General features: G+C 38.9%; 4 protein-coding genes across 4 annotated transcripts; 2 read left to right on the top strand and 2 right to left on the bottom strand.

The window, feature by feature from the left end:
- Positions 1-68: 68 nt before the first annotated feature.
- On the bottom strand, positions 69-4,105 carry LOC101294056 (cellulose synthase-like protein E1-like). Its single transcript, XM_004296278.1, has 8 exons — positions 3,831-4,105; positions 3,359-3,665; positions 2,104-2,244; positions 1,878-2,009; positions 1,559-1,771; positions 1,225-1,449; positions 783-1,130; positions 69-680 (listed from the first exon to the last, which is right to left on the bottom strand). Exons 1-8 carry the CDS (start codon positions 4,103-4,105, stop codon positions 123-125), a joined length of 2,199 nt encoding a protein of 732 aa, XP_004296326.1. The 3' UTR covers positions 69-122.
- Positions 4,106-4,847: 742 nt separating this feature from the next.
- LOC101293766 (cellulose synthase-like protein E6-like) lies at positions 4,848-8,385 on the bottom strand. The gene is made up of 8 exons (XM_004296277.1): positions 8,084-8,385; positions 7,532-7,850; positions 7,286-7,426; positions 7,063-7,194; positions 6,752-6,964; positions 6,412-6,639; positions 5,984-6,331; positions 4,848-5,816 (listed from the first exon to the last, which is right to left on the bottom strand). The coding sequence occupies exons 1-8, from the start codon at positions 8,383-8,385 to the stop codon at positions 5,274-5,276; spliced, it is 2,226 nt and encodes a 741-aa protein (XP_004296325.1). The 3' UTR covers positions 4,848-5,273.
- A 4,519-nt stretch (positions 8,386-12,904) lies between these two features.
- On the top strand, positions 12,905-16,974 carry LOC101292288 (WEB family protein At5g55860-like). Its single transcript, XM_004295137.1, has 3 exons — positions 12,905-13,179; positions 14,358-14,578; positions 15,013-16,974. The coding sequence occupies exons 2-3, from the start codon at positions 14,396-14,398 to the stop codon at positions 16,795-16,797; spliced, it is 1,968 nt and encodes a 655-aa protein (XP_004295185.1). The 5' UTR covers positions 12,905-13,179; positions 14,358-14,395; the 3' UTR covers positions 16,798-16,974.
- Positions 16,975-17,662: 688 nt separating this feature from the next.
- On the top strand, positions 17,663-20,983 carry LOC101294639. Its single transcript, XM_004295144.1, has 5 exons — positions 17,663-18,168; positions 19,217-19,302; positions 19,401-19,706; positions 19,845-19,928; positions 20,262-20,983. Exons 1-5 carry the CDS (start codon positions 17,758-17,760, stop codon positions 20,710-20,712), a joined length of 1,338 nt encoding a protein of 445 aa, XP_004295192.1. The 5' UTR covers positions 17,663-17,757; the 3' UTR covers positions 20,713-20,983.
- The last annotated feature ends 368 nt before the right edge of the window (positions 20,984-21,351 follow it).

Below are 21,351 nucleotides of genomic sequence, written 5' to 3'. Positions count from 1 at the left end.
AACTAGAAAATGGAAATTCGACTTATGATGAACTTATTGTGACACACAATATATGCAAGAGTGAGAAAGATTGAATAATATAGATCGTTTTATGATTATTTAGCAAGGATTGTTTTTTCTTTCTAATTATTAAGAAGTTTACTACATACACAAGATAATGCAACAAACGCCATCGATTTAAATACCACAGAACTCGGCATTTTTCCATTGTCCTTCCTCAAGCAAAGAGCTTCATACAAAGGCAGGTTGATGACAATCAAAACACCACATAGAAGAATTTGCAAAGCCATCGTCTCGTAAACTCCAACAGTGCCATTTCTAGCGATTGCTTCCTTAAGAAACCCAGCAAGGCAGTACAAATTGAGCAATGCAACTGTTGCTAATATGACGAACATTGGAGAAGAGGCTCCAAATTCCATAATCTCTTTCTCGTACCTTTGTGACACATCTTCATCGGCCACCTTGGCTGTTATTACAAAGCCTGAATCCGAGTAACCCAGATAGTGCAGAATCGTATCGATAAAGGCAAATAGGTAGGAGCTTGTTCTTTTGTATAGCCATATTCTTTGGTCATTCCACCATCCCAACATTGTGCCACCAGACCACATGAACTCCCCAAAGCTCCAAGTGTACTTGGCAATTATCACATACGCAAATGGTATGAACCAGGGACTTGTGATCTAATTCCACAAAACAAAACCCCATTATTACATATAGTAATCTCTATCTCGTTTCATTGTGACAAATTAGAAAGAATTGACAGATCGAGGATCTCCCATTACCTGTGGGAATACTGAAATGCCTTTGAGAAGGTAAAGTGAAGGGAGAATAGTGTAAAATAGTGTTGCCAAGCAGTTTGGTGCCCACAAGCAGTAGCAGCAATAACCAAGTTGAAGGCCTAAACTTATCTTTCCATGCCCATACAATGCAGGGCTGTACTTAGAAACCAAAATCTGAAAATCACCTTCTGACCATCTCTTGTGCTGCACAAGTGTTTGAGGCAGTGTAGTTGGAGCTACTCCTAGAAAAGCTTTCCTTGTTGGATTGCAGTACACAGATTTCCATCCGCGGCATTGGATAGATAACCCCGTAATCACATCTTCAACCGGACACCCATATTTCAAACCCATCTGCAAATTATAAGAACTGATCAGGCTCAAATGTCAACTTATTATGCACTTGATAATGTGTGTGCGTGTGACAACGAGAAAGAGAACAGAAGACCTCTTTTCCCCATTGAGTGTTCACTTCAAATGTACAACTTGCTAGTCTTTTTGAACTTTCTTCCAATTTAGGAATGCTTGTTTCTTCTCCTTTCCTATTCTCCCACTTCATTTCACTCTTACATCCTTTGCTGAACTTTCTCCCACATAGAGTATCTCTTCTGTGAACGCATCCACTTCCAACGTATAAAGGACCACCATAACCATCCAAACCATGAAATTCCACCTTCAGTTGATACCCAAAACAAAGAGATCCAAATTTTTCAGCATAGTTAAATTAAATAAGTTCAGTTAACTATAGCATCATTCATTAATGACTGCAAACAAATGCATACCTCACTGATTACTCGTAGTGAACTACTATATAGGTCATTCTTGGTAACGTTTTCAAAATTCTGTGGGAACTGTACGAATGCAATCTCATGGCCTTTCTCTTCATCCATTAAGAAGCAGAGTGCATCCCTTATGGCCGTGGAGTTGTTTGAATACATGTCACAGTCTACGTTAAGAATAACCTTCCCATTGCTAATGTTTGAAGATACTCTAATCTGCACAAGTTAAGGATCACCATAACAAACAATGAACGATGAAAATTATTGTTATATCAAAGACTCCTCTATCTAACAGAATTCTATCAAGAGATGTGCAGCATACCAGTGCATTCATAGAACCAGCTTTGAAGTTATGGTGATGTTGAGGTCTCTTTTCGCGAGCCAAATACACTAAGGTTGGCAATCCACACCCTTCAACATCTCTGGCATTTGGGTCTCTCCCATCAATTACGATCTACATTGGAGTAAATATCTAGCTAATGTTATCAAGTTGATTCTCTAAATTATTTGACTTATGATGATCAGTAAATTGAGATATAGATCCATACTTGTAGAATGGTGTCATGGTCTCGTGGAGATAAATACGCATTCCACTGAGAAAAGCATTTGTGTTTTGATCGTACTTCTTCAGAAATGCTGCCTAACTTCACTGCACTTTCGATTTTATTCTCCATGTCTTTGTATAATCTCTGTTATAAACATAAGCAATCATATGTTACCAATAGGAAGGCAATCATAAGCAAACATATCACAGTTATAAACACATGCATTCTTCAAATGTTACCAATTGGTCTATCAATTTGACTACTTATATATACTCTTTTTTTCTATTGAAATCACATGGCTTAATCAAAGGCTTTCTAGGTTCAAAGACTCATCAGTGATGGGGGCACATGTAAAAACGTTTTTTTCTCCTTAACCATCAAAAATATATTGAAATTGAACTCCAATCATTGTCGGTGGAATTTGAACTTGGGTATGAAGCTTCTACATTTAAGTTCTTACCAATGTGAAGGTTGACTAGTTATATACTTTCTCAAGTGATGGGTTCAAACCTCACGACATATATAGGGTGTGTGAGTTATTATTAAAAAGTTTTTAAAAGAAAAAAAAAATGATCAAGTACTTTTTTCACTGACAAACGTTTAAATAACTCTATAGTTCATATCAATTTCAATATTTCATGAAGTATTGGAATTGATAATTAATTCTTTAAGTAATCATTAATTTCTTGGTTACCACATGTACATGTGGTAGCATATATGGCAGATTTGACAACTTTCACTACAATACGCTGGATGGTGATCAAATTATTTATTTATTTTTCAAAAAAATAATCATAGCATATGACGTGCATGCATGTGAAACATCAGCACAAGGTAGGTGAGAGTGGTGAGACACATAAATAGGGGTTTGGCTGCTGTATCGTATGGTATAGCATGCATCTTAGCTGTGAACCGTCGAATCGTTTAGCATTTTAAAAATTAAGACGATCTGATGGTTCACATTTTAAATGCATGTTATACCATATAATATAGTAAAAATTTCCCGTAAATAAATGGTTTGTCTAACATTAGTCTTTTCTTTGTCCAAAACCCATCCCATTTTCAAAAAGAAATAATTGTTTTGATTGAAATAATAAAAATAAATAAAAGCAAATAATTGTTGACTTTTAAACTGTGGACACTATGTTTATCTTATCCTTTCGAAATTGGGACATTGGAATCTCGCAGCATGATATATATGACCAACTCTGATTTAGACCCCATTATAAGGAGTCAACGACTTATTAACAATTAGTACCTTGATGAGAGTGAGATCCCCTGCATTATCAGAAGCCTGTGAGGCAAAATAAGCTGCAGGTGACCTTGGCTCCACATTGTACTTCTTGCAATATGGTATCCAATGCTTAGCAAACTCCGCAGCTTTCAATAGAGCATAGCATGTAAGTTCCGATCCACCATCATCGGACAGGTACACACTGAGCTTCTCCGGTGGGTAATCATAAGCCATTACTGATAAAACAGTGTTTATAACCATTATCGGCGGCTCTATAGTTGGATCCGCCGTGCACACGAATATGTCCACTCCCGGCAACTCTTCCTCATATCTGTTCCAGAGAATGAGAACCAATTTATAGCATTCATAGTATTACTACGTACCCCAACTTATGAAACTGATTTGCAATCTCATTACATATAGTGTCATTGATATGCCTAAAAGTACATTCTAACACTTTTCCTAATTATAACATCGACATGATTGCTAAACGTACCTCTGCGAGAGCCTGTCCTTGAAGGTGTGCCGATACACGCGGTTCCACCGAGAGACTTGAGTGAGGAGCCAGTAAAACCCGAACCATAACTCAGCAGCCAGCAGACCCATCCAACCAAACCTTCCATCTTCTCCAGCTTTTGGTATGTGACTCACTCTGTAAACCCAAATCAAACATATACCCACGAAAATAGACGCAGCAAAAAGCCTATACAGAACTATACCCTCGGCCCTCTTCGTCTCAAACAATGGTGAATTGATCCCTCCCTCTCCCATATCTATCCAATTCAGATCTCTCTGTTCTGTCTTTCTCAGCTTTTCTGTTTTTATCTCAGGGACATATATCATATATATACTTGTTTGAGCATATATGTCAATGACAATGACATTTGGCATGGTTCAGTAAGGAATCTTTTCATCTTCTTTGTTCTTTTATGGCTGCTATATCTTTATCATATCTGAGAAATATATTAATAATTACATTAAACTATTTTAGTGTATGTCTGAATCAAACTCAGGTAGCACTCTTGCATTTTGTCCATTTCTGCTTTATTGGTTTGAATATTCAATATTTGAAAGTTTATTCCAAAAGGGGTTCTATAATTGTCATCCCTTATGAAATCAATTTGATCTGGTTGTCAACTGCCCACAAGGTTTGATCGACTTAGCTCTCTATGATATCATCCATGCATCACCTTTGATTGCGTTCTGTTTCCGGCCATAACCAACCAGGCAACCAGTTTGCCTATTTTGCTTGGTTTGGTTGATTGATACATGCATCAACTACCAGTTACCACACTGCTATAGTTCATCACTTCATGGTGATATTATTTAGCCTAAAAACACAATAGGGTTCTTTACCTAAATGTATATATAAAAATTAAAAAAATAAAGAAAAATTAAATTTGCACTCATTCTTTTACAATCCACACTATTCTTTTCTTTTTTTTAGTATAAAGTTTTTATATAAGACAAAACACATACTAAAGACAATACTTAAGTTACTAAAAAACGGAATGAAATGAGTGTGGATTGTAAAAATAGGAATGTAAATTTCAATTCTCTAAAAAAAAAAATAGAGGTTGAAATAAATTAGACCGTTTGGGTATCTTCAAAAGTCCTACATTTTTCCTCCAAATCAAATATCAAACTTCTTTTAATCAAACTCAAATAGAGTTGCCAGATTTGTCTTTTGAAGTTCGATTCAACCTAAATATAACATGCTCTAAGAATAAATTTACGGTCTAAATTTTGAGGAGCTAGGAACTGCGAAATGATCGAGGTTGAACTAAAACAAGGACTCAAAAGTTAATCTTCGAAATGTTCAATTCTTTGAACAAAATAATAAAATAAAAAATAGTCTAGGAATATTAAGGATATTACCCGAAAGGGGAATGCTCATTTGCACCATGATTATTATTCAATCTTTGCGCAAGCTTTCCTACTATATAGGCATCAAGCATGCCAATGAGAGCACAAAAACAGATTTGTACATGACAGAGGATGGTATGTGGCCCTTATCACTGCGAAAGAAGAGAGCTTCATACACTGGTACATTGATCAAAACCAATATGCCACAAAGAATAACTTGACTGATGAACTGGTCTAAGGCCTTCAACTCTAAATCCATCACAACCCTCTTTGTCCCCCAAACTAAGCTTACCAAGCTCAGCAATGCCGTTGTTGTCAATACAGTGTACATAATGCTTGAGCTTCCAAACTCCATAATCTCTTGCTCGTACCTCTTTAACACATCCTCGGTGACAACCTTATCGGTGAGGGCAAAGTGTGTTTCAGATAGCCCTAATTGTGTCTTTATGGTGTCGAAGAAGGCAAAGAAGTAAGAAGTAATTCGCCGGATCAGCCACATTCTTTGTAAGTTCCACCATGCTTGCAGTTTACCCCCACACATCACAAATTCAACTATGCTGTATGCATTCTTTGCTACAAAAACATAAGCAAATGCTAGAAACCATAGGCTTGAAACCTGAAAGATAAATTAAAATTTCCCATTTTAAACACCACAGCTAGTGTTGAATTGGCTTAAATTCATTTTGCATTACTGTTTCATGTTAGAATCCGCCCTTAAATTCTGATGCTCAATTGGCTAAACAAATCTTATGTTCATCAAGATAAAAGAGTGAGAAGAGGTACCTTGGGGAACAAGGGAATGCCATGTAGCAAGCAAAGAGGAGGAACAATTGCATAATACATAGTTGGGAATGAAACTGGAGCCCATAGAAGGTAGATGCAGTATCCCATTTGGGCACCAAAGTGTATCTTCCCATGTCCATATATGAAAGGGCAATACTTGGAGAAAAATACCTGAAACATTCCCTCAGACCACCTCTTCTGTTGAACAAGTGCTATCTCTAGGGTGTTTGGAGCAACACCAACAAAGGAAGGCCTTTCTGGATTGTAATAAACTGATTTCCAACCCCTGCATTGTATTGCCAAACCAGTAACAATATCTTCGACAGGGCATCCATAGATCAGTCCCATCTGTAGCCATAACAAATATTTCATCATTAGTCATTACGTTTAGAATTTGTGACAGAAAAGAGAGAAACAGAGAAAGAGACCTCTTTTCCCCATTGACTGCCCTTTTCGTAGCTACAATCGATAAGTGGTTTTGCAGATTCTTCCAGTTCTAGGATACTTTTATCAATAGTATTCTTCTGGTCCTCAATGTCCCATTTTTCTCTATAACCCTTTGAATACTTCTTCCCACAAAGACACTCTCTTCGATGGAAACATCCAGTGCCACAATACAAGGCCGCTCCATATCCACCTAAAGCGGCCAGTTCAATCTTGTTCCATAAATCAGAATTTGTTAGTTTAAGTGCAAGATCTTCAGCTTACTTTTATTAGTCCTAACTTGAAAGGAAATAGGCAGTTAGAGCCATGGTCTACATAACTCACCGCATTAGTTACATAGCAAGCATTTCCATAGATATCATTCTTGGTCAAATTGTTGTTGTTCTGCGGATGTTGCACATAAGCTGTCTCGTGGCCAGTCTTTTCATCAAGGAAGAAGCAGAGTGCCTCTCGTATTGCGGCTGCGTTGTTTGCGTACATGTCACAGTCCAAGTTGAGAATAAAGGGCGCGTTGCTCATCTGTGATGATACTCTCAACTATAGAAAGGAAATTGCCTTTTCAGTTACATGTTACTTGCAAATTTCAAGTTAAAACCACTTGACACTTGGAATAAGCAAAGAAAGCTAAAGCTAACCAGTGCATTCATGGCTCCAGCTTTGAAGTTGTGTGGCTGTTGGGGTCTCTTCTCTCTTGACATGTACACGATGGTTGGTAATCGGCATCCATCATTGTCCACGGCATTTGTATCTCTTCCATCACTTATAATCTTCAACAGAAATCAGAGGCAGAGCAATGAAACAAATACAGGACTGACAAAAACTGACAAATTAAGATCAATTCATTCAAGAATTTTATACCTGCACAATTGAGTGATGATCATTCTTTGCTACCTTAAGGTTCCATTCTGAGAACCCTTTGTGTTGAATCCTTGTTTCTTCTGGTATCTTGCCACTTTCAACAACAGAATCGATCCGATTTTTCATTTCATCATAAAGTTTCTTCAACATCATACAAATGTGAATCAATTAGTCATTCTTTCAACAAAATCAAAGAAGTGAAAACATTAACCTTGTTCTTCTAGTTTCACAGATGACAGTACTGACCTTCATGTCAAGCCATTCTTGACCATACTTGATGTCATGAACATCAGAATGCAGGGCAAAGTAGGCCTCCGGTGCCCTCGGTTCAACCTTGAACTTCTTGCAAAAGGGTATCCAATACTTCGAGAACCGAGACGCCTCCAAAAGAGCATAGAAAGTAATCTCAGAACCGCCATCATCAGAAAGATAAACGCTCAACTTCTCAGATGGGAAATTGCAGGACAGAACTGATAACACAGTGTTAATCACTAAACTTGGCGGCTCCATTTTCGGGTCTGCAGTGCATATAAACACATCAACACCTGGTAACTTGTCCTCATATCTGCATAACACAAACAAAGATTTCTATAAACCCAAAGTAAGCAACTCAAAGTCTCAGGTAAATTTTGAAATTTTAAGCATACTTCACACAGAAATGTCACTTCTCTATACGAATGCAAACTTAACTTGTTCTTCTTTTCTTTCAGACAAATCCTTTCTAATACTGGTTACTGTTTTACACTACCATTCGTATGTATGAACTAGAAGATCAATATATATAAGAAGCTAGTAAACCTCTGTGAGAGTCTGTTCTTGAGAGGTTGACGATAAGTGACAGTCCAGCGAACAGACTGAGTGGTGATCCAGTACAGACCGAACAAGACGTCGGCTATGATCATACCGATCCAAGCCCATCTTCCTCTCTCTCCAGCTTTTGGGATGTTTACTAGTCTGTACACCCATATCAAACACACACCCACAAATATAGTTGCTGCAAAAGCCCTATAAGCACCTCTATATCTCGCTGCTTTGCTCTCAAACAAAGGAAGAGTAGTAGTACTACCCTCTTCTCCTTCTCCACCTTCCTTCTTCCCCATCTCTCTCTCTCTCCCTCTCTCTCACTGTGTATGTGTAGCTACACATATATAAACGAAGGTAGAGGCAGAAAACGAAAGTAGAGGCTAATATGTTGTCCTGTGTCAAACCAAGCATAACTACACATCCAACAACGTACCTCCACTGAATTAATAAACAATGGATTATGGATAACTGGATATATATTTATAATGGCGGCCTACTAACGATCAGAGTTACTTCAAGAATGTAAGGTGTCGTGTAGATCAGGTAGCCAGAGGTTACAGCACCTCCACATGATTCCTTGGTCTTGTTCAGAAAGAGAAAGACAATATGGTAAGAAATGAGAAAGGAAAGCTATAATTTCGAGTAACTGTATGACGTTTTCCGGTTAAGGTATCTTTGTACGTTGAAGAAATATTGCATATGCAACATCGAATACAACCTCTAGCATGTATCATCAAAACTCACCGCCCATTGTACCCTAGTGACAGACAGCAAAAATGATTTCCGTAACACGGGTGAGAAAACCAGGTCTATACAGAGACAAACTTTGCGACATGCGTTTTTGCACATGAAGGTCACCGGCCAACTCCTTAAAAGTCGTGTGTGGCAAGATGAATACTCGGTAGCTTCGACGTCTAAGACTTTGTTGCTAATCTTGAGTTGTCTAAAATGTTTTTCTTTATAACTCTTTTAACTTTTACATCTGATAATTAGTGTTATATCTTACGTGATGATAATCTTGTAGTAGAAAACATCACGAACATAGACTATATGACCCGAGTAGTGTATTACAAATTTTAAATGGGATGGAGAATTCGAGATCTGATCAAATATTTTTTTTTTTCTATGGCAAAGCCAATCATACTGTTTCTAGTGGCGCATATATGTTGGTCGGGCCAAAGCGAATATGTCCATGCGAATGAAGGTGACTCTTAATAATCAAGTCGACAGTAGATCACAACAAAGAGCATGATTCCGACCGGCAACTATATTCTAATCCGTTTCGGGACAAAAATACAAACCGACGAGGTGGTCAAAGTCAGTTCTCGATCTGGCCAGCCAAGGATTTTAATCCCGACGTCATAAGCGGCTGATAAGCCTGATATGGAGTGGGGACCCTAGCTCTGATCGAGAGGGTATAGTTTTTGTCTCCTCTGTCATCTATCATTCAAACTTTCAAAGTTAGAGAAGACCGTCCGGTACCGGTCACAACTTCAAGATGCCGGAAAGCACCAGATCGACTATTATGTTCAAACACACTGCAAAATCACATACATATGTCTTCAAAACCAAACCCTGGCAAGCTACTACTCCATATAACTCGATTTATGTCCCAATGTTTAATACGAATTGTACCGGTAATACCGTAATTATAAATAACACTTCACGTTGGTATATTTTATATATAACCGAACACCTAAACTATTTCAATTATAGAAAATAACATCTTACTACCAGTAGTTGTAAAACACAAATAATATCTTATGTTAATTAGAACCCGAATTGTATATCTTATGTCTGAACACTCAAATAATCTTAAAACATTAAGACACTCAAATAATCTCAAAACATGAGTCGTATTCGTATTGATACCTAATAAATATTAGTCAAAACACAAATCATATCGATAATGAAAGATGGATATGCAGGACCATGTTAATTTTCATACTTTCAATTATTTGGAACTTTGATATACAAGGAGTCAATGATCAAGAACTTATGGTACAACGTATAATTTGGTAAGAAAGTACAGTAAATTAACATCTTGGTGGGTACATATCTCATACAACTACAACACGTATGTCGTATAGTAGGGCTGGAAATTAAGACTCGAACCAAAAGATATCGAACACAAAAGAACATACAAATAAGTGAATAACAAAGACATGTATATGTGGGATGAGCTAGCAACACCACATCGAGCTAAATATCTCACCCTCGATCACCCTCATATATAGGCCATCGATCATTTGATTCATTTGGATCGCTCAGTGACCGCGTGGACACATTTGAAGTGGTCTGCTTGCTGGCTCGAACCGCAACAGTCGGCAACATCAGCCGAGCCATCATCGCTATCATTCCCCACTCTATGCTCTGTTGTCTCACAAAATCGATCGCGCTGCGACTGCAACAGCCCGCCGGTAACTTCTGCCACCACTTCAGGTGGTCCGTTTGCTCGCTCTAACCCTTCTGATGGTGCCCCGTGGTGGAGGTTGTTTTCTTCTTTGATGCTTGCCATTTTTGTTGAAGCTTACTGAAAGTCGAGGGAGTACGTAGTTACGTACGTGTTATGTAGCTAGGGCCTAGGGCTCCAGTTCTTATCATAAGAATATAGAAAACCGTCCACGTGTCACGTCAGCAGCCAACGTGTCGACTCTAACCGCTTTGTGAAAGCTTCAGACTTTCAGAGTGATATCAGACCCAAAAAAAGAAAAAAAGAAAAAAAAGAAGCTTCAGTTATAGATTCGATTTGGGTGTGTCAAAATTTTGGGCCTCCAAAAATTTGATTTGGGCAAGTAAAAATATATGGGCCAAAAGCAAATACATGTAACCAAAGAAGATATGGACCGAGGTAATAAATGCCAACCCAAAAAGGAATATGGGCCGAAGCAGGATACACCATCACAAACAACTCCACAAGAAGCCCTAAAGGCCTAAAGTGCTAAACCCTATGCCATCGACCCTTCAAAGTTCAAACCATATGTGGTAGTGTGTCACTAGAGAAAAATAAGTTAATTGTAGGAGCAGTTGTATTAGATGAATTTAACCACAATTCCCATTATATGTTTTCGCCAAACATACACAAGACTCATTGTTATATGACGTTTACTTGTTTAGGAGGCTCGGAAATAAATTTTATCACGAAATAAGATCACGGGTAAATTTGAATAACAACATCATAATTTCGTTTGTTGTATGAATAGTTGAATACATTGCTCATTTGCATTGGTATAAACATGTTCGCCCGTGCTGGTGAAAGCTGAACCACGTCCATACTCAAAGGTAAAAAATCTACCTAGTTAGTTTTACCCCAAAACAGCCCATGCGTTCATAAAGCCCTTAGCTGCTGTTGTTTTTTTTTTTCTTTTGAAATGAAAATGACGCCTCTTCTTGTTGGCCCAATTAAATTGTTCTTCTTTCCGTTACCTTTAGTAGTTGCCCACAACTAATATCTGGACGTGTTGGAATTATTTTCTTGGAATTTATTTCATGTCTTAACTAATAATATGATTTTTGGACAGTTACATCAGTCATGTTGGACCAATATGGTTATCCTTATTAATGTCTGAATTTAATTAGGTTATAAATAAGTACATACAATCACAATGCCTTTCAAAAAAAAAAAAAAAACACAATCTTACCCAACCCGCGTTCAAATCACGAATCGATCAAAGTGACTATATATTGTGTTGCAACATATAGTTAAAAACATTTCAATTTTATCGAAATTCAGCAAAAGATTAATTTCTATTGCTCTAACGCTGAAAGTCCCTTGAATATGCATGCCCATGATGCTAGTCAATTTTCAGGTCAACCACAAATAAGATATTTATCCAAAACCCCACATCCACATCATATGAGAAAAAAGACTAAATAATGGTGTGACATTTGAGCAGATGAACTAGAAAGAAAACAACTAAAAGGCAAAACTGCAAAAGGCCTATCCACAATCCCATTTTCACAAGCCAACTAAAGCCGTCTCTTTCTCTTTTGGACGGTGCCACTTGTACAATGCTCCCATCATCGGTTGCTTCAAACCATTGTACTTCTTTCAAGATGGGCAAAATGGTCTGCAAGGTACAATAGTTTAGTTCATTATTTTGAGCTCAAAATTTTGAGTTTTTGTCATTTGATTTGGTTTTGGGAACCATTGTTTTCTAGGTTCTCGATTTAGTGAGCTAGTAGCTATCGAGTGGTGTCACTTATTGCATCGAGCAACCGTATCTTCAAATATGACGGCCAATATATTCTTCGATTTGTTTTAGGTATATAATGTTTGTAATGCTACAACAATAGATATAGTAAGAAAACTTATATATAGATCACGTAATAACACGATATTACTAGAACTCTAATTTTTTTTTTTCTAGAGTTTACCGACATATTTAATCGAATTTTAGAAAGATCGTGACATATATCTAAAACGATTCGTTTTCAAAAATTAGAGCCAAGTCGAGTTCAGATGAGCTCGGTTCGATTTGAACAAACGAAAATATGTCAAGTTTTAGTACGATTAAGTCCGGTTCTAAGTCCATTAGTTTTTCGATTTTCGGTTTTACCGGACTCGCCACGAAGGGCAAAAATGTCCTACCAGGAAACCACATTAAGAGAGCACAGGTAACGACAAGATATTCCACGGGATTCTGCTCCCATCTCTCTCTCCTTTTCTCAGCACCAAGTCAGTCTGATATAAACTTTGTCTCCAACCAGCTTTCGAATTTTCAAACCTCTCTCTTTCTCTCTCTACAACACTCTCTCTCTCTCTACCCGCTTCTGTTGTCCAGCCAAAGACCCATTTCATAATCCAAGCCCTCAAAGATTGCTCCTTTTTCCCTCTCAGTTTTCTTGCACAGATAAAAAAGCAATCTTTGCCGAGAAAGCTCGAGTCTTTCTTGGCGATTGAGGGATTTGATCGGTGGGTTTTGCTTTTCCGGTCGACAATTTCAAAGGGTCTGTGTCTTTTTGTCAGAACAAGACGATCGGTGAACATGGTCACTCTTGTTTTTGGGTCTGGTCCGACTGGAGCTCCGGTTTCGAGCTTTTAGGGTTTGCGGTTGTGTGAATTTTGTGGCTTTGATTAGGGTTTCTGAGTAAGAAATTTTTACCCTTTTCTTGGTTTCAAGTTTTTACCTTTTTTTTGGGGGGCTTTGTTTGATGGCACTGATTGGTTGCATTATGAGTCTGATTTACTGTTGTGGGTAGTAAGAAATCTGGGTTTTTGATTATTTAGGTGCTTTCTTATTTTAGTGTTTTTGGAATTGAATTGTATGAGTGCTTGAGTTTTCATTATTAATGTTGGTGAATCATTTTTTTGGGACCATTTTCTTGAAGGATTTGCTGTCATAGAAAAGGTGTGTGTCTCATGATTAAAGAGTTCGGCTGAATATTTATAGTTTTTCATATGAATATTTGAGAACTAGGTGTTGGTGAAGCGTAGACTAGCCGTGTTATATTGTCCTTTGAAAATTGAATTGGCTCCTTTTCTTTCTCTCTGTTTCATTTTCGGGTATAAAGTGTGTTGTGCTTTGCTGTTGTTTGTTAAACTTCGAGAACTAGTTCTGGGAAATGCTACTGGCAAAATGTGCTGTTGGGTTGATTTGTTTGAGCTTACTCAGCTTTTTCCTTGTGCCGTTAACCTTTTTGCAGTTAGCAGTTGTTAAACCTTATATGGTGGTGTTGGGTGGCCTTGAACTCTTTGGTGGTGGCCTTTGTGCTGTTTATGAGTTGAATAGAAATGGTAGTGAGACTGTGGGGTAGAATTGGGTGTAATGTGAGGAAGAGAACTTATTAAACACTGAGGCTATCATATTCTTCTTTACCTTGCTTAGTTGTGAGTGTGCATTATGAAAATGCTTCTGTAGAATTGAGTCATGATTTCTTTCTGGTGTTTCAACTTTCCTGTTTGGTTTCTTAACGAAGTATAAAAGGTGCAAGAGGTTTGACAAGGCCCAGTACTAGTTTATATTCCAATTTCACATGGATTTTCAGTATCAAATGTTGTCATCTCCAACCATAGAGTGAGAGTCTATGCAAATTTCATAGTGTCAATGTAGTTTGGGTTAGTGGGAATTTGTGTCTGCCGTTTTAGCCTTCTAATCATATCCTATGATGCATGTGTCTTGCCTGTGTTGTTTGTATGAATGCTAAATGAGGGTTGGGTAAATTGTATGTTTGGTAGGCTGAGACGTGTTGTTGGTAGCAATTGGCGATTATCCTTGCTCCTTTTCATTGGATTACATTTTAAAGTGTTATTCTATTACTTTTTCAGAAAACCAGGATCAGAGGTATTACAATAAACAGAGCAGTATGGTTGCAAAAGACCACAAGAGTGCCACAAACTCTCCTAGTCCTAAAGTGGAGGTGGGAGAGATTGACACTAGGGCACCATTCCAATCCGTTAAAGATGCTGTATCACTATTTGGCGAGGGTGCGTTCTCTGGCTCTGGAGAGAAACCTGCCATTAGGAAGACAAAGCCTCAGTCAGCAGAGGTATTTGTACACCACATAATGTGACATCTATATTTTAAATTGGCAAGCATTTGCAACTTGGCTAATCCTGTTGTCACATTAATTAAAGCAACTTTTTGTCCATTTTTGAAGAAGAACTAGAAAACAATTGTTGTTAAAGTAAAAGAAGTGTTAAGATCATTCCGTGCTCAAGTTTTTCTTTGTGGATTTAAGGGCATGTATGCAGCTTCCTTCCCACCCAAATAGTTACAACTCATAATATTTTCAGCTGTCTATAAAAGTTATTGAGATGGAACCTGCTGCTTGAAAGAATTCGTAGTTTGTTTTTATGGATATGAATGATATAGTCTCGTTCAACTCAAAATCATAGCGACTTTTTAGTTAATGCCGATACTTTTAAAAATATCCAGATTTTTCTTGTGGGAAGCTGTTAACACTTGTTGTTTTCAATGCAGCGAGTGATAGCCAACGAGACACAGCTTCACCTGGTCCAGAAAGAATTGAACAAGTTGAAGGAACAACTAATGAATGCTGAAACTACTAAAGCCCAAGCACTTATGGAGCTTGCAAAGGCCAAGGTAACTCGTGAAGAGCTGACTAAGAAGCTGACATCTCTTGGTGAATCTAAAGAATCTGCAGTAAAGGCATCAGAAGCTGCAAAAAATCGGGCCAAGCAACTCAAAGAAGCAAACTGTGGGAACCTAGCTGGAACTGATGGTGCTTGGAAGCAAGATTTGGAAACAGAAAGAGCAAAATACATGAATGTAATTACTGAACTTGATGCTGCAAAGAAAGAGTTGACAAAAATCCGTCAGGACTGTGATGCATCTTTAGAAGCAAAAGTTGCTGCCCTGAAGCAGGCAGCAGAAGCTGAAGATGCAGCCAAAGCAAATGCGGAGAGGGTTAGTGAGCTCTCTAAGGAAATTGCAGCTGTGCATGAATCAATAGGGCAAGTGAAGCTCGCATCTGTGGAAGCCCAGCAAGAGCAAGCAAAAATATTTTCCGAAAAGGATGTCCTGAGGCAAGCATATAAGGCTACGGCAGAAGACTCTGCAAAGAAAGTGCTTTCTCTAAAAAAAGAGTTTGATCCAGAAATTTCCAGAAATCTTGAAGCACAACTTGCTGAAACGTTGAATGAAATTGGAGCCCTGCAAAAGCAAATGGAGAATGAAAAGGCTTCAGATTTAGATTCTGTAAGAACAGTCACTTCGGAGCTGGATGATGCTAAGGATTCACTGCATAAAGTTGTTGAAGAAGAAAGCAGCCTCAGAATTTTAGTTGAGGCGCTTAAGGTGGAAATTGAGAATGTGAAGAAAGAGCATGCTGAGCTCAAGGAAAAGGAAGCAGAAACAGAATCTATTGCTGGGAATTTACATGTCAAACTGCGGAAAACAAAGACTGAGCTTGAAGCATGCCTAGCTGAAGAATCTAAAGCTAGAGGTGCTTCCACTGAAATGATAGCAACGCTAAACCAGCTGTCCCTGGAAATTGAAAATGCTCGACGGGATGCAGAAGAGATGAAGATTAAAGCGGAGGAAATGAAAAAGGAAGCTGAAAGTACCAAAACCGCTGTAAAAGAGGCAGAGAAGAGGCTGAGAGTTGCTCTGGAAGAAGCTGAAGAAGCTAAATCAGCAGAAGAAAGGGCCCTTGATCAGATTAGAACTTTATCCGAGAGAACTAACGCTGCTCGCGCATCAACTTCTGAGTCTGGTGGCCAGATCACTATATCAAAGGATGAATTTGAGTCTTTGAGCCGAAAGGTTGAGGAGTCCGACACATTAGCTGAAATGAGAGTGGCTGCTGCTATGGCTCAGGTGGAAGCTGTGAAGGCTAGTGAAAATGAGGCCTTGAAGAGGTTAGAGGCAACCCAGAAGGAGATTGAAGATATGAAGGCTGCAACTGAGGAGGCTAGAAAGAGGGCTGAAATGGCTGAAGCAGCCAAAAAGGCAGTAGAAGGAGAGCTCCGAAGGTGGCGGGAACGCGAGCAAAAGAAAGCAGCAGATGCTGCCTCACGGATATTGGCAGAAACAGAGACGTCAGTGGAATCATCCCCACGCCATTACAGGATTCAAACGCAGAACCCCCAGACGAAAACTGTCCAGGTCCGGAAGATGGAGAAATCAAAGACATCTATGTCGAAAAAGATACTATTGCCAACTCTCACCGGCATGTTTAATAGGAAAAGGAACCAGATTGAGGGCGGCTCTCCTTCTTATCTCCCGGGCGAGAGACCCCTTTGATACGTGTGTGTATGTGTAACAAATCATGGAACTACTCTGAAACATTGAAGGCTAGAGCAAGTTTGGGTGTGTCACTGTGTCTGCATTAACAAAGCTTTGAATGAGCTTGGCTGTATGTAACTCGAGAGAGCGTGTGGTTTTGTATATTGCAACAATTCTTGGATTATCGGTTATTAGAAAATGTAGTCTCGACTCTCCTACTCTTCATTGTGCATCACATTCTTCCCCCCTTTCCCCCCTTTATCTATGCATTGAATGAAAACCATTCAAGTGCATTTACTACAGAGTCACAGAGTAGTTCAATGCCGTCGGACTCCTCACCCTCGTCGTATTCTTTCCTAGAATGACAAGCGCATATGAGTAGTTCAATGTCACTACAGAGTCACAGAGTAGTTCAATGCCGCTAGTACCGAGTACACTAACGGCTCAAATGTATGTAAAATTTCAATACTCTAAAACACCATCTAATTATCAAAATGGACTTTAGAAATGAAAAATCTATATGCATACACTCACCTTCGATGTAGTATGCATGAAGTGAGATAAGCTAAAAAGTTTTCGATTAGTCCTCAATTTAAGAGTCCTTGTTAGAAGAATTTTTTTTTTTTTGTCTCGAACGACAAGCGGATACATGAGAGCCTTTGAATGTTGCCTGCAGAGGGTAGAAGCATAAAATGGTAATAAAGCACCGCAGTGTGGGTGGTGTGAGAAACTGAGGAGGAGAGAGAGAGAGAGTACAAAAATACACCTAATAAAAGCACGTGTCGTAACTTCCCCAAACTTGGGGTCGAACCAAAAGTCCATTCTTCTCACTACTAGTAGTAGTAGAGAAAGAGAAGAGAGAAAGACCCACTCCTACTTCTCCACCTTCCCACTACCACTGGAAGTAAACAACAACAAATACTCTCACTCAAACCTTTACTTTCTCTCTCTCTCTCTCTCTCTCTCTCTCTCTCTAAAATGGCTACGGCGGCCAGAGACCGAACCTACGACGCGTCGTCTTCTTCCCTCTCATTATTCGCCGCCCCGTCGTCCTCCTCCTCCCCGATTGTCATATCCGACCCGCTCGCTTCTGACCCGAACCCGCACCACGCCTTCGGCGGCAGCAGCGCCTCCGGGAGCTTCCAGAACGAGGGCCTCCTGGCCGACAACAACAGCGGCGGCGGCGGCGAGGCGGAGTTCGGGTTCTTGAGAGCCGAGTTCCGGACGAGTCAACTCGCCGGGACGGTGGAGTTTTACGAGAGGCATGTGTTTTTGTGCTACAAGAACCCGGCGGTGTGGCCGCCGAGGATCGAGGCGGCGGAGTTTGATCGGCTGCCGAGGCTGCTGTACGCGGCGGTGATGGCGAGGAGGGGTGATATGAGGAAAGAGGTAATGAGGGTTTGGGGTTGTAATGTGGGGAATTGAATTGAAGTGGGTAGGGGTTGGATTGTGAGGAATCATGTTAAAGGTGTGAGCTTTATAAGTTTAGGGTTTTCGATTTTGGGGGGATTTTGGTTTAGGGTTTGTTTGTGGGGGGTTTTAAAGGTTTTTGCTTTTGAATGTGGGTTTCTTTGTTTTGAATTTTGGTGGATTGGAATGTGGGTTTTGTGTGGATTTCTTGGTTTCTAAGACTGGTTTGGTAGCATGTCCTTTTGGAGTGGTTTTGTGATTTTGGTGTGATGGAAACTTGATTGTTCTTTGATGGAGGTTGCTAGATGTTGGATTCGATTAGATTTGAGGTTCATTTTGATGAGGTATTTAGGGTTGTTGAAGGAGGGTGTTTCGGATTCTGAAAATGCATCTTTTTCCTTTTTCTGATTTTGGTTGTGGTGTTTGAATCAAAAGCCGTTTTGAAAGAGTATAACTACGGATATAAGTAAAACTATGCATTTGTGTCATGTTACAGGATATTATGGAAAGTTGGGGATTTTGACCCAAGTACAAGATGTTTAGTATAATTATTTCAACAAGAGAGATCTATGACATTGAGTTATCTTCTTCTTTTTCTTCTCCTTTTAGTTGTTCTTGGTCACGTCAAAAACATGGTTTACGCTTGTAAGATGATGGCATATTAGTTTCCTAGTCAACATTCACCTTTGCAGATCATTATAATGAGGATAGATGGTCGGGATACTAGTCTAGATACTATTTCAGTATACCTCTCTTTCTAAGGATATGAAATGCTGCAAATACGTCCATTAGAAGGGTAGTTGTTCAGTACATTGATATGCAGTCTGTTTTGTTATGAATAAATCTATGAAAATCTGGTAGGGGATAAGTCTCATAGCCAGAGTGTTTATTTGCCGTGCATTGCATGTTACTTGAAACAGCATGTCATAACTCTCAGCTTATTTCCTTTTCACGTCTTTTCCGGAAGTGGTTATATAATTTCAGCTGATTCATTTTCATCCATTGATTCATCTCTTTCCTCTTGTAGACTCGCTTAACAATATGTGAAGGGCATGATGGAACTGAGACGTCAAATGGTGATGTATTAATATTCCCCGACATGATCAGATACAGGTCATTTACTTGCTACATGAGGGTTTCTTTAGATAATATTCTCTTGAGGTCTGTTGTCCCTAAAATTAATACTGACCGACTGGTTGGAAACATTGCAGGAGATTGACACATTTTGATGTTGACACATTCGTTGAAGAAGTTCTTGTGAAGGATGGTGAGTGGCTGCCTGGAACTCCTGAAACTCTGAGGGGTTCATACGTATTTGTATGTTCTCATGGGTCCAGGGATCGCCGTTGTGGAGTCTGTGGACCTCCCTTGATCAGTAGATTCAGAGAAGAGATAGATTTGCATGGTCTACAAGGTAAAGTGTCTGTTAGGCCATGTTCTCACATTGGGGGGCATAAGTATGCAGGAAATGTTATTATATTTGGATCAAGTATCAACAAAGAAGTCACTGGCCACTGGTACGGAAGTTTGTGCCCCAAGTCATTTAACTTTTTCTTCTTTTTGCGGTTCTCATTTCCAGTGGCTTCGTACTGTAATCCAGTTCTATTATTTACCATAATGATATATGAGCTATCTGATCATTCTATTTCTCATAGGTATGGATATGTTGCTCCAGAAGATGTACCTCAATTGCTTGAGCAACATATTGGGAGAGGAGAAATTGTAGACTGGCTGTGGAGGTAGTCCTTTTTCTCTTTTTCTTTTTTCAGTTTTAGTTGTGTGTCATAATTTCTAGGCTGCTATGGAAGCCGTTTTCTCATGTTTCCAAATCAGACTACTGATAACAATTGGATCTTAGGCAAAGTTCTCCTCACTTCCTCTTTTGCACCTTAACCAAAACTGGTTAGCTATGTAAATGTTAGTAGAAAACTGAAAAATGGAAGGGAACAGTCTCTTGAACCGATGGATATTCATAGCTGAATTGCAGTAGCTAAATTTTTTTCTTGTTTAAATGTGTTTCTTGTTAGTAAGTTCTTTGACACGTAGTGACAAACTATATGGTGTTATTTCAGGGGTCAAATGGGTTTATCGGAAGAACAACAAAAGAAATCTCAAGAATTAAGGCTCCAGCTTAATGGCGAGTCCAATGTGGAGAAAACTAGTACAGAGCTGACACAAACGAATGTAAGGGGGATGAATACTGGTCCATGCAGATCTCAAGATGAATTTGGAGGCTGTTGCCAGGAGAATGGAAGTAATTCGTGCTGCCAGAGCACTATGTTAATAGATAGGATTAGTAGTCCTGATTCAAATGCGGTGGCAACACAAGCGACATCTGAAAAGAAAAAGAGCAGCAGCAAACCACTTTCACATAGAGGGAAAGCTGCATCCGCTCGGAAGTTTTGCTCTATGCCTACATGGTCTGAGAGCTGGGAGCGGGAAGATACATATGCAGCTTTGGCTATTGTCTGTGCTGCTGTGTCGGTTGGTATTGCTTACAGTTGCTACAAACATTTGAGATGAACCCAACTCCAATATTGTGTTTGACCATATTATAGGTTAGAGTTTCAGTCCCCCTTGTTTCCTCAAAGTTTACAAGATGGCTTTTGATACTAGATCGAATGGTAAGGTCCCAGCAGAAGAGAAAGATTTGTGCGGAGATTATAGAAGGGAAAAGGGTTGGCTACATGTGTGCATATGTGTAAGAACGGGCGGAAATACTGGAATTATCTTTCATCTTTCTTTGGATATATAATTTGTACTTGTGAATATATCAATGTATTCTTATTTATTGAAATCGGTTCCATCTTCAGTAATCTGTTATGATTATATTTTGGGTAAAATATTGTATAGTCCTTGTGGTTTAAAGTCGACATCTGGTTAGTCCTTATGGTTTTATTTTAATCAGAATAATCCTTAAAGTCACGATTTTTCATCTAAATAGTCTTTATGGTTTTATTTTAATCTGAATAGTTTTTAAAGTCATGATTTTTCATCCAAATAGTTCTTATGGCATATTTAGATAAAGGAAATTGCCGAAATGACTATTTAGATAAAAAAATCATGACTTTAAGGACTATTCAGATTAAAATAAAACCATAAGGATTATTTGGATGAAAAACTATTAAAATAAAACCACAAAGACTAAACAGATGTCGACTT

This window comes from Fragaria vesca, linkage group LG3, assembly GCF_000184155.1.
Source record: "Fragaria vesca subsp. vesca linkage group LG3, FraVesHawaii_1.0, whole genome shotgun sequence".
NCBI classification, from domain to species: Eukaryota; Viridiplantae; Streptophyta; class Magnoliopsida; order Rosales; family Rosaceae; genus Fragaria; species Fragaria vesca.
This window is presented reverse-complemented; position numbering and strand designations above follow the sequence as displayed.

Excerpts from the sequence above, each read along its gene's own strand:
- LOC101294056 (XM_004296278.1), bottom strand. The coding sequence starts at position 4,105 with ATGGGAGAGGGAGGGATCAATTCACCATTGTTTGAGACGAAGAGGGCC. Across the intron at positions 3,666-3,830 it reads AAGGACAGGCTCTCGCAGAG|ATATGAGGAAGAGTTGCCGG; the intron begins GTACGTTTAGCA and ends TCTCTGGAACAG. Across the intron at positions 2,010-2,103 it reads ACCATGACACCATTCTACAA|ATCGTAATTGATGGGAGAGA; the intron begins GTATGGATCTAT and ends ACTCCAATGTAG.
- LOC101294639 (XM_004295144.1), top strand. The coding sequence starts at position 17,758 with ATGGCTACGGCGGCCAGAGACCGAACCTACGACGCGTCGTCTTCTTCC. Across the intron at positions 18,169-19,216 it reads GGGGTGATATGAGGAAAGAG|ACTCGCTTAACAATATGTGA; the intron begins GTAATGAGGGTT and ends TTCCTCTTGTAG. Across the intron at positions 19,303-19,400 it reads CCCGACATGATCAGATACAG|GAGATTGACACATTTTGATG; the intron begins GTCATTTACTTG and ends GAAACATTGCAG.
- LOC101293766 (XM_004296277.1), bottom strand. The coding sequence starts at position 8,385 with ATGGGGAAGAAGGAAGGTGGAGAAGGAGAAGAGGGTAGTACTACTACT. Across the intron at positions 7,427-7,531 it reads AAGAATGGCTTGACATGAAG|AAACTTTATGATGAAATGAA; the intron begins GTCAGTACTGTC and ends ATGATGTTGAAG. Across the intron at positions 7,195-7,285 it reads ATCATCACTCAATTGTGCAG|ATTATAAGTGATGGAAGAGA; the intron begins GTATAAAATTCT and ends TTTCTGTTGAAG.
- LOC101292288 (XM_004295137.1), top strand. The coding sequence starts at position 14,396 with ATGGTTGCAAAAGACCACAAGAGTGCCACAAACTCTCCTAGTCCTAAA. Across the intron at positions 14,579-15,012 it reads CAAAGCCTCAGTCAGCAGAG|CGAGTGATAGCCAACGAGAC; the intron begins GTATTTGTACAC and ends TTTTCAATGCAG.